A 13,043-nucleotide genomic window follows, 5' to 3' on the forward strand; every position below is an offset into this window, starting at 1 on the left:
GGAAACCCGTCACCACAGTGCGTTCCAATCTGGAACCAGTTTTAGGTTCAAGTTTTAGTGCTGTAAGAGTACCCTTTCGTATATCTGCAACTAGGAATTCATCTCTTTGGGTGACTGTCACTCCCCTTGGTGCTTCCAACTCATCTCGAGGTACTCCTGCAATGTAGGGTCCCCCTCCAAATGTTTGGAGGAGACGCCCATGCCGACTAAGAATAAGGAGAGCCCTTTCAGCTGCACAGCTCAGAGCAATCAAACCCTTGGCATTAACAGCCACATCGAAGTAATTGCGGCAACGTCGCGAGGAGCCTCCCAAGTCATTACTTGGAGAAGTCACTTGTTGTAGGACATTGCCATGGGCATCAGTTACCTGTACACGAGCATTCCCACAATCCACAAGGAATAGCTGACCTTGCGGTGTTGCATGGATACCACTGGGCAGTGTGAGATCAGCACGTCCTGAGCCTTGTTTACCAAACTGACGGATAAGACGCACCTCTTCTTGTCCCAATGATTCGGCATCCTCCTCTAACTCTAGAAGAGCTGGCTCACTCCTTTCTCCACGCAGTCTGTTCTCATTTAGAGAATTCTGCTGTCCTGATGTGAAGTGGTTCAGTCTTTTCTGCGAGGAGTTATCGATAACAGACATAGAGAGTGAGCGGGACACTCTACTGGAACAAGAAGCATGCTGTTGGGTGTTCTTTTGAGAGAAGTTACCATGACTGGGACAGGATTTAGTCCGTGATACCTCATTTCGTTTTTGGAAGTTGGGGCTTGAGAGTGAAGACATATGACTCTTAGTTACACTCCATGTGCTTGACTGGTGTGTTCTGGTTTCACTGAGGGGTCTGTTGCAGTAGGAAAGATCAGCAGCTGATCTGGAGAGGCGAGCAGTAGGACGCAGGGAGTTGGAAAAATCTCTGGGGGAGCTGACAATGAAAGTGTACCCAGAATCTACACTGTCTGCTGGGGATGGTGCACGGTTTTGTGGGTGGTCATCTGAGGATGCACTTAATTGAGAACAAGACCTGCCACGAAGGAAGTGGTTGTTGTTGCCTTGACTAGAGGTGATCTCTCTGGGGCTCTGCGGTGATGAAGATCCAGTCTGTCTGGCATGATTTTTATGGTCAAACTGATGCAAGAACCAGCCACCTTGTTCTTGGTGACCTTGTTCTGGAGATGGAGAGAGTTCTCGTTGCCTTCTTGCTCTCTGTGAAGCAAACTGTGTGATTGATCCATTTTGTATACGTGCAAAATCCTCACCCTCTGACTCGCCATGACTAAGTGATGGTACAGCCAAAAAGAGCTCATCTCCTTTGCATTCAGATGAAGGAGATTCACACTCATCCTCCTGTGATGAATCCCGTTCACATGGGACTTGTTTAGGGGATCTGTGACGCAGTTGTGGGGACTGACACTTTACCTCTTCCCCTGATTCTTCATCACTTCGGGCTGACAAACGGAGCTTCCGGACAACCCTCAAGTTCCCACTACTAGTTGATGAATGCCTTGGATTAGGCCCAGGAGATAGGACTTGGTTTTTCCCAGGACTTGTTCCATCAGGTGTGCTCTGGCCCTTTCCAATGACATGAGCCCCACTGCGTGCTTCATTGACATGGAGGGAACACATTTGCCCCTGCAGCCCACAGCCTCCAACAGGAAAATGGACGTTGTGGTCTTGGACTTTGATCTCACCAAAAGTTACAGTGTTTGGTTGGGCACTTGGTTTAAAAGACACACGTTTGAGCGCAAGTGAGACTTCCCAAGGTTGGACTAGTTCTGCAACACCCTTAAGAAGCTGGTCCCACTTCAGATCTCCCTCTCGATCTTTATTACCATCACCACATATCTTTATTAACTCTCTAAGTTTAATGACTTTATATAACCGCTGGTCAACCAATCTTTGTCCAACCCTTATGGCTGCTCCATTGTCCCTCTGCACCTGTTCCAGTCTGAGCTGTAGGTCCCTGTGATCCTGTTCTACCCTTTCCAGTAGACGGCGCTCCTCCCTTTGTGCTCCAAGCAGTGCACGCTCCACACCTTGACCTACCATCTGTGCTTCAGTCACTTGTTGCTCCCTCAGTCGCCTGAGGTCTGTTTCACATCTTGCTAAATCACATAGGGCCTGGGTAGCCCAACACGGTAAGGAAAACGAAGAGCCTGCAGGAGTAGGCTTTGGGTCCTCATGACCTTCTATGTCTGACTGTGCTGATGGGCTTAGAGGGGGCTGTGGAGATGTGCTAGGGGATGTCTTGTTGCTCACTGGAGATCCAGTAGACATCTTTGCAGAGAATTTGTAAAGGCTATTCGAGAAGGCTTGTATCAAGGCCTTTTTTGGACCTGTTAGGAGAGGTACAGATAAAGAGGGATTAATACTGAGGCCATTAGAAAAAATGAGCTTCATTGCACAAATTTGTATTTAATGTTAAGGCATTTACAATAAAAAAAGACTACGGTAATGACATGAATTTAATCAATATAATTGAAAATATAATATGACAGCACAAAACAAACAGTTTATGAAAACTCTTCAGAAAATTCTCTTTCAGGTAAAAGTTTTAATCTTCATTTCGTGATGCTCTTATTTTGTTAGTTACTGTCAAACATTTTTCACATCAACTTTGCAAACACTCATATTAGCCAATAATTCTAAAACATTCAAGTGGAAAAAGTACATAAGAAATCCAGCTTGCAATCGATGTGCTGGAACACATAATCAACATTTCATGAAGCATGTCTACGGCTATCTTTTTAAACTCACCTTTACAGTATGTGGCAACACTATTACTAATTTATACTGTATTAAGTATTCTTGTTATATTGGAGTCTCAAAGTGAAAAATAAAATGCAAAGACCTACTTGTGTGATTAAAACACCTTAATGTGCTTTTCAGGTCAAGCAGTCATGCATCATCAATACTCTCTTTACAGTTTAGTAAAAAAGAGATGTAGTTGCTTTGCTGTAACCACAGTCATGACAACAGCAGCCATGACAACATAATGTTACCACAGTAAAAAAATAAATAATAAATACACCAATTAAATAAATGTAATACAGAGTAAATTCAGGTTTTATAATTAGCATAACATGCAATAATATATAATATAGCAATAATAAGCCATATATTTTAAAATAACTATTGAGGTGACAGTAGTGCAGGAATAATATAAGTTCACTCTGATATAATTATTATCCAAATTACTGTAACAATGTTTTGCAATTAAACTTATGATTGTTATCACCAGTTATTACATCAAAAAATATGCTGGATTATAACTTCAGAAACATTAAAACATTTAAACAAGTTTATCACCGAAGCTAATAATTTTTTGTTGTTGTTGTTGTTGAAAAAGTCATTTCATCTTACCCTTTTTTATTGTCATAGCTAAGATGTTTCTTGGAGATAACAACACAACACTCAAGCCATTGTTTCAGGCTGTTGTACTGACTGAAAGTAGGAAACCTTAAACGGCTTACTTCTGGAATTTGATATGGTTTGCTGCCTTTCAGATCAGTTGCTGAGCGCATTTGAGAGGGCAAACAGTGAAACAAGACCAGAGACCAAATGATGCATTTTTTTGTTGTTTTTTTTCTGACTGCCTTTATATTACTGGTGTATCAGCTATATATGGAACATTTTACTGTGCTACTGATAATTTATTTGCTTTTTAGTGTTAGCATTATTATTAGTTCTCTTTTATTATTTTCCATGTTTAAGAGATGCAAAGAAAGTATCTCTTTCCCACTGTACTGATATGCGTGTGATAAACAAAGCTTTGACCTTGACTGACAGATAGAAAGCCGAGAAACTCTGACAGAACTGATGAATCGAGGGAACCAAGGAATGGCTAGAGGAAGACTACTGGAAAACACACAGAGAAAGTGTGGCAGACAGACAAATGTGAGCAAAGGAAAGGGAGAGACAGATAGAAGAAAGAGAGTCAGAATATTTCTAGCACTGAGGAGATTATTAGAATTTCAAATTCAGGCAGGCAGGCAGGCAATGAACGAAGGAGGACAGCATATATGTGGGAGGAAAAAGATAGACTAAAAAGAAAAAAAATGTCATTGCAAAACTGAGAAGTGCACTTGCTCTCCCTTGCTCCCTTGTATTCTCACTCTGCAGCTTTCTATCTCAGCTCTTCAGGCCCCTCCAGGCCCAGTGTGACATGAAGCTACACATCAGCACAACGCTCTAATACTTAATTCATGATTAAGTTTAAAGCAGTTGAGTCCAAAGTGTGCATGAGTAGTGGGAGGAAGAGATACTGCAAGTAAAGAAAATTAGGTTGTTATCAGAGGACATGAATATTCATGCTGTGAATATACCGTTTGATAGCAGTGCATACTTGATATGCATGATAAACATAATGCAGTTGCTCTTAGATTTGAAAAAAAGAACTGCACACTATAAGTGGGATAAATAGCAATATACAACAATCTAAGGAAAAGCTTATCAGCAAAATTGTGTAATGTAGTACAACATTTCCCATTCTACCCATACAATTTAAGACAGGGCCGACTTTATGCAATGCTATTTTACAGCGCTAGTCCTGATTGGTTCAGTTTGAGAGACAATGGTATGAAAGAGAGGAGGGACAAGGTAGAAATATAGATGTCAGCAAGACATGCCAAGCAGGAGAATATTTGAAATAATGACACAAGGGACTGTTCTTAGTCGCTCTATTTGCCAAATCAGCAAAGTTTTCTCTGTGTGTAGTTTAAAAAAAAACAGAAAGTGGGCAATTGTAAAGGCACAAAGAAGTTTCAGTCTAAGAAGATTTATAAATCTTTGAAAAAAAAAATGCCAAAGTTGTCTAATTTTTCCACAGTCTTGGTACTTCTTTTGTATGCTACTTTAGAAAACTGGAGACTAAACCATTGCAGTGCAGCAGAAATGTGAATAGACATTTGCAAAAGTGTAACACTGCATGCAAAGTCATCTGATATGCTGCATGTGTTTGTGTGTTCTCCTGTGTCTTTTCTGTAGGTATCTTCTCACGTTACCTCTTACATTATCTATGAGGCTGCTGCAGATGAACTCTGCATATTGGCTTTGCACAAGAAGGACAGTGAACAAAAGCAATTAACTTTTTTTAGTGTGCAATAAACAGTTACTATACCAAACTAAATCTATCTTCATGCAAAAGCAATTAACTATAAATATCACTTCACTAAACAAACTGCAAACTGGCAGTGCCAGATAACATTATGAATAGTTTCCAACTACTTATTTATAACCAAATAAATGTAACACAAGTAATTCACAATGATGTTTGTTAAGTGCTCTTTAAAAATATTGTAAATCATTTAAAACATTGTATTCCTTTTAACAACTTTAAAACGCCCATTAGAAGAAAACAAAAACATCAGCATATTTCAAAAGCAGCGTTCAACACAAAACTAACCAGAATAAACTGGCATTTGAATGTATAATACTGGTGAAAAAATATTTGGTCTTTAATTCTAAAAATTGAACTGAAGTTGAAAGTCTTACCTGTGGCTGTCACCTGCTCCTCTGTCACTACCCTCCTCTCCCACAAGCATGAGTTTTTTTTCTCTTGCTAGTTGCCCCACTGTTGCTAGGAAACGGTACAGAACTAATTCAATTAACTACCAGTAACCTTGGTGTGTGAGATTATGAGCTGAACTGAAACTCAATTTTCATGAAGAATTAGTTAAGAGAAAAATTAAAACCATAAAGGTATTTATTTGTCACAATGTAAAATTAAAAGAATTTCAGGACATGCAATTTCTGCACTCCTCCTGCACCTTATATGTTCATTTCAAGAGCAAACCATATTGCACACAGTGCCAATCAAGCACTGTATTCAAATTGCTCTAACTTTGTATTTTTCTACATTATAATTTTCTGCGATCAATTCAGATATATACTCCTTGCAGTAAAAAAATCTTATGACATTTCTATATTTATTTTTATAAAGTTGAATTTGACCATTTTCTATTAAAAAATTTTGCATTTACAAAATTAACAAGCAAGCACTTGCAAACCTCGAAACATGCAAATCTTGATAACGCTTTCAGCTAGCTGTTTACAGAACAGATTGAATCTGACATTAACAGAAAACAAAGTTCAGCCATTGGATAAGCAGCTCCATGAGTCACATGTCTAATCAACAAGATGGCAATCATGTGGGAGTTTGAGGACATTCCGCATAACACAGACACTGGCTGTAGCTATATCAAAGTGTGCTCTTCACACTGTACATCTCTGAAGTGCATTTAACTAATCAAGACATCTGATAAAGCCCAGAGACTGTAGAAGTTCACAGTATCAATGTTTGCTTCTGCAGGGGATCTTGAAATGAAATGGCTTCTTGCACATGCCTATGGCATCTCAGGAGGCCAAAGATGGCAGAAATCACTTATTCATGAAGGTTCATGAGTTAAACTTTACAATAACATAAATAATCATGTACTTCATTGATATTTCAACATGAAATAATAGTGAATAAAGCTGCGGCCTAATCAAGTTCATGACAGCTGGAGTCATATATGAATAATGGCCACATTAGATATTGAACATACTAATGTGTAATTAATATTTCTGAATAAATTGGCTCAATTACAAACCATGTTTAGTAGCAAACCATGTGAATTTGATCACGTTTAATACGGTTTAATTAAAGTTAATTACAGTTTAATCTTCACTAGATTTTCTATGTAAATGGTTAAATAAATAATCTACCTCCATCCAGACATTTCAGTCAGCATGAAACTGCAAATTTTCATTTTTGTTATTGCTTAATATTGTTGAACTTTCTTCTTCTGCATCATATTCTTCATGCAATTTGTTTGAGCTATACCCTCTACTGTACAGACGTGAATTTACATTTCTTTCCACCTGAGGCATATTCAAGTTATGTTGTGAAAAGGGTTTTTACATTTGTAAAATAACTTTTTTATATTAAAAACAACCAAGCAAGCCCTGCCCAGATTTAAGTAACTCAAAGTAATGTAACGCATTAATTTCTATAAAAATAACTAACGTAACGTAGTTATTTTTTAGGGAGGAATGCAATATTGTAATGCATTACTTTTAAAAGTAACTTTCCCCAACACTGATTATCAATGTTAAAAACACTTTTCGCTACTTAATATTTGATTAATACTGATACACTATTTTTTTTCAGGATTACTTGAATATAAAATTTAAACAAAAAACATTTATTTGAAAGATTTTTTTTCCCTGTCTGCTCTTATGTCTTATATATGCACTAACAAATTTTACTCTATATTAAAAAAATTATAATTAAATACCTGAAAACAGCTGACGGAGATCAAATCTTGTGACTAAAACTTTTGAATATCTTAACATGCAGGGATTTTGTGACATGACCCAAAGCTTATGAAAGACGTGAAGTCTTTGTTCATACAGCAGCATTGTGTGTCTCCGATCCTTTCTCTAGTGAAGCATTCTATCGGAAGATTAGGAAGAGATGACAGAAATAGGGAGGAAGAGAATCCCAATGATGAGAATGATGGCTCAGAGTAAACTGGGTCATTTTTCTGACAAGCCAATATTTAAGGTGTTAAATAAACTGCAGCTTAAAACCAGTCTACGCACCAATCAAAACAGAGTGTCATTTATTTTTAAAATCCTGATTCATCTAAGTCCAAGCAACAGATCAGAGAAATTCTAAACTGTGTATTCAGGAGATGTGATAATTTTGTTTACATTTCACATGCATTTTTAATCATTATTTCTAATGTATTTGCAATCAACCACATTTAAATTAAAACAAATGACAGAAGATCTCACCTTTATAAACTTCTCAGAAATAAAGACAAAGAAGCCAAAGGTATTGCCAGGTAAAACATTTATAAATTAATAAAAACATTCCCTTTTAGTGTTTGTCTTTGAAGGTTTTATCATTGATTTAAATGTCCATTCCATTCCACTTTACTCCTCCATTTTATATATAAAAAATATTTTGATAACATTCATCATTTTGCATGAATTTCCATACAGTCCAGTAGATTACTGAATCGATAAGGGATAAGTCAATTATTGAAGAGTGGGGTTCCGGATTGTACATTTAGTTTGTGTTTGTCCCCAAAGGTTTAACCATCTTCACTTACTCAGAAACACGGAAACCAGTTTGCATAGATAACAAGCTGCAGAAGTCCTTGTCAACATCAACATTTCATTCAAACAAATGGACAGTGAAAGAAAAATAAAGAGAAAACCAAATACAGAAAAATCAACTTAAAAATTGTGCAATGTATATTGATCAAACAAACACTTTTCAATAGCAAGCATACACAATCAATGAGCTCCTGGTTTTTCAAAATTTCCAAAATCATACCAAACACTTAAGTATGTATAAAATTAAAACAAACAAACAAACAAACAAACAAACAAACATGCTATCTGCTCCACATCAAGCATATAATTGCATCATAAAAACGATGGGCATTTCTTATGCATTGGTATCTTACGACACATCAATTGTATAGGCCTATTTGATTTCTAACTTAGAAACTGAAAGGAAGTATAATAACCACTGTCTCCATAGAGATAACTGAACCCTAACATATATGTACCGTTTCTTCATTCAACCTCTTGCTCTTTATCCTTTCCATTTTATCTCTCACCCACACAGACCTCAGAGCATGTTTCAAGAAAAGCACAAACTATTTTTTGACACTAACATGGTCAACCATTATCCTTAAATATGGAATTCACATGCTAAACATTTCCTATTTCAACTAACAAAAGCAAAGAAGCATCAAACTAATGTTCCACACAGACCCTCTGTGGATGGGTGGATGGATAAGGAGGGGAAAATGGATGGATTGACAATTTAACATCTAGAAAATAATATATAACCGTCTTTCAAATTGTCTGCTCTTACATCTAGAAGAAACTGATCAAAAAGCATATTTGATCTAACAGAATTACTGAACTAACACAAGTGAAGCAGAAAGAACACTGCATGGAAAGAAAATTAAGTAAACTGAGGTAATGCGCATCTGGCTTGTGCATGATAAAAGCTCTTGGATGGATAATTTCAGATCAGTACAAGTGTTTAAGACACAATGGGCAAAAACGATACTGAAAAAAAAACATGCACAATCTTATGCACATGCATGTCCTTCCATCCTGAAAATTAAAGTGTCTGAAGTATTTTGGCAATAAACAAATTAAAAAGTGTCATGGCGTTTCCACTATGCACACACCACGGCTGAATTCACTCATATTCCATAACACTAGCACTACAATCAAGTAATGAACAGAAAAAAAAAACACTTTGATTCAACACTAAGATGGCTTATGATTCACATAACTTGGCTCACTCCTTAAAGGGACAGGTAATTATTAAGCAAGCTTCTCTTACTGCTCATACCAGTCAAATATTTAAGACATTAGCACCTAGTCAGATAACCAAAAGAGACGCTAACATCCAGTACATGAAATCTTTGTGAGCAGAAAAATCTGCCTTTCCCAAAAAAACAAACTCTAGAGGATATGTAATGTCACGCTAGGTGAATGTACCATTTGCATTTCCCTAAAATGGCCAGAAACTCACCCTTAAACTCATCTTAGAAAATGTGCTGCTGCAACACGACACGAAAATGAAAACAAAAACTATCCACCTATGCTTAATTTGTCAGGCTTTTATTGGGACGGAGGTTAGGAAAATGAACCCTCTCCCCTCTTTACGGGCTCTAATGTTTTGTGCTAGATTTGTGCTAGAGTTTGGCAGAACTTGAGCATTTTGTCACCTGTAGATTTTTCAGAGAATAAAGGGGCAAATCCTATAGTGATACTGAGGACTTATTGCCCAGCTTGTGATTGGTAAACAGTATCTGACATCTCGTCCTTTAAAAAAAAAAAGGCCAGATCATTTTTTTCTGATTTATCCTGGTGTGATCTCACAAACCTATATTTCTATAAAAGAGAAAATAACCGTACAACGTTGCTAAAAAATGTAAATGGCACTTCCGCACCCATAAAAGTTTAAAAGAACCATATGTGGTGAGTCTACATTAGCTAGTCTCTGAAGTGACTTAGAAATGTAGGGAGTGCAAGTTTACACCCAAATTCCTCCAGCTTAAAGGATGCAAGTCTCTCTGAGTGTACAAAAATCATTTTACACATAGATATTTTATATAGACTATATACAAGGTTTTTTATGCACAATTTACTAAAGCTTAATGGATAAATCGTCCTGTTCAATAACATTAAGAACGAGATTATTTACAAGAGATATCCTATCTCTTTACCTTTATGATCAGCTGTCTCTTTGAATGCATTATGTCCCTTGAAAAAAAGACTGTTTGGTTGAGAAATCTCAGGGATATAATAGTCTACAGCTCAGTGCCAGGAACAGTGGATAAAGCAAGCATAGAGGAAACTTTTGGCCTGGCGTTATTCCTCAGTGCCTTGACTAGGTGGGAAGGGCAGGGCTACAGCATGCTCCTGTGCAAGAGCTGCTAGCTCTTTGAGAAACTCAGAGAAAATAACAGCACAGTAGACTGCGTTTTTCACCCTTAGTGCCTCTGCCTGCTTCTCCAGGCCAGAGGCCCCACTGGCTGCACCACCCCGAAACAAAGCACTGTGCAGAGACTGCCCTCCATCTCTCACATGGGCCAAGGCCAACTGAGCTGCATGTCGAGCTCTCGTAGGACTGTTGGTGTGCCTCAGGATAAGATCGCCCAGAGATGGTTTTCGGCTTTTAACTGTGAGAAGAGAAGAGAAGAGAAGAGAAGAGAAGAGAAGAGAAGAGAAGAGAAGAGAAGAGAAGAGAAGAGAAGAGAAGAGAAAGAGAAGAGAAGAGAAAGAGAAGAGAAGAGAAGAGAAGAGAAGAGAAGAGAAGAGAAGAGAAGAGAAGAGAAGAAATTAATAAGTTTCCTTGTGCATTATAATTCCTCTTTAGGCCATTTCACAAATGAGTTGAAAAGTAAGTGAAGTGTCTCCTTTAAATTGACTGAATATAATGACAAATTCTCAGGGTATATGAAGAGTTTTTCAAAAGAAAAGTGTTAGACTTCAAGACCTCTTCTGAGAGAGGTCTTCTGTACAAATAAAATTAATATTGTGTGTTTGTACAGAGTAAATACTAAAGACATATCTTACTCAATATACAGTATGCACATGTACTGATATTGGTTTATGTTCTAATATATTAATTTTAATGCTGTCAAAATTAGGGTGTTAAAGGGGATTATATTAAAATATTTAATGCAATTTACCCAGGAGCGGAGCTAATTGGCTACCGCACTCACAACTGCTGCTTCCGTGTCTTTTTCTTGACAAGAATTGCATTCATTTAGATGCAGAACATACGTCAGATCCACGTCACGTTTAGCAGTGGCAACTCTTAAAGTAATAGCAGCCAAAATAACCTAATAACCCAGCTGCTATGATGTCTGTTAATCAAAGAACGAAAGAAAAAGGGGAAAATCAATAACTGTTGTAGCTTTAATGATTCGCCTATATTTAATTTAGAATTTCATGTTTCATAACTTTATTCAATTTTGAAGTGCACAGTTAAATATTAATAAACGTTAAAATTGATAGCTCTCAATTATACTGTAATGTTGAACGGCTATAGTCAATGGTTAAATATAAGGGGGAAAACTATTTCCTAGAGAAATCAGTAGTATTGGTATCAGTGATACTGGCCTTCAGTCATAAAAAAAAAAAAAAAGATGCCATTGAACAAATATTAAACAATACCTTAATTTGAAGACTGAATGTGAAATCATTGCAATATAAAAGTACATTTAAAAACTTTAATGTTAGGTGGAATTAATCGCGATTAATTTCAGAAAAAAATGTGCGACTAATTCCGTTTTTTTTTTTTACATCGATTAATAGCACTAATTAATACATACAAAATAGATCAATATTGGATTTTGCTGATGCTATAATAATGTTTAAAGTGTCTTCCTGGGACAGGGCAGCTCAGAGAGAAGCCACATAAGAACTTATGTTGAATTAATATATTTTTGTGTGAACAAAATACCATAAATATACAAAAAAAACATTTATGCATAATGCAGTACTTTTTAATTATAGACAAGCCTGAAATACTCAGGACTCTTGACAGAAATTGCCTATGGTTTACGCCTTCCAGCTTCTCATGCTGTATAAGGGACTTATATGTATGCACTGTGCACTGTATATGAACACTTACAACCATCTACAACATTACTATATAAAACCCATAAAGTAAACATGGTTTTTAATTCACTGAAAGCAGATCATAACCAATTGCTTGGCATAAATGCAAGGTATTCATTGACTGTGAACTGCTCTGAAAACACAAGACTGTAGAATGCTCAATAACACAATATTTAGACTTTGAACGTGCAGCAATCAGAATAAATTCAATCATGAATTTTAATAATTTCTGTTCCCAAATTTAAGACCCCTTTAAATGTTCATTAAGATTTCTGTTATATTATTTAATATATTTAGGTCTAATATATTTAGAATTTTCATGGTCTTATATTCAAAATATTATTTTAAGGCTTATTTTGTGATATGACCGTGTTAGTGTGTATTATCCTTTACAAAGGCAAAACTCTCAAAACATGTCACATCAAAATAACATGATCTCTTGTTTTTGTTTCTGAGAAATTTCTCTTTAATCCACCTACTTAATGAGTCTGAACGACGGAGATTGGGCACTCCCATGGGTGAGTCAGACCAGTCTAACTTTCCTCTTGCAACCAGAAAGCGGCGAGCCTTTCTTAACATGGCAGGGAAATCCTCGTGTGCTGCAGCAAATGCTTCAATGCGATTTTTTACTGATCCTAGCACCTGAATAATAGAAAGAGAAAGGAGTCAAAGATTTTAAATTTTAAATTAAAAAAAAATTTTTAATTAATTGCTTACTCAAACTTTATCCCTATAACATTATACAACTGAATTTTTTTTTTTTTTACCATAAAAGCTCAAAAAAGTGCCAATGACACAAAAGACAGTTTTCGAGTAGTTAAAATCAATTTAATAAAAAGAGCAACTGAAAGTGATTCAGTCTTTGCATATTTTATATTAAGCAGTCATGCAG

General features: G+C 36.5%; 1 protein-coding gene across 1 annotated transcript in view; it reads right to left on the reverse strand.

The window, feature by feature from the left end:
• Positions 1 to 7,588: 7,588 nt before the first annotated feature.
• The window catches only part of LOC109096796 (FHF complex subunit HOOK interacting protein 1B), a 31,064-nt gene continuing 25,609 nt past the window's right edge, over positions 7,589 to 13,043 (reverse strand). Inside the window, exons 12-13 of the mRNA XM_019110451.2 lie at positions 12,631 to 12,793; positions 7,589 to 10,704 (exon numbers count right to left, since the gene is read on the reverse strand). Of these exons, the coding sequence (XP_018965996.1) occupies positions 10,394 to 10,704; positions 12,631 to 12,793 (474 nt within the window). The 3' untranslated portion in view covers positions 7,589 to 10,393. The remainder of the gene's footprint in view (positions 10,705 to 12,630; positions 12,794 to 13,043) is intronic.

The sequence above is a fragment of the Cyprinus carpio genome, chromosome B9, assembly GCF_018340385.1.
Source record: "Cyprinus carpio isolate SPL01 chromosome B9, ASM1834038v1, whole genome shotgun sequence".
Classification (NCBI taxonomy): domain Eukaryota; kingdom Metazoa; phylum Chordata; class Actinopteri; order Cypriniformes; family Cyprinidae; genus Cyprinus; species Cyprinus carpio.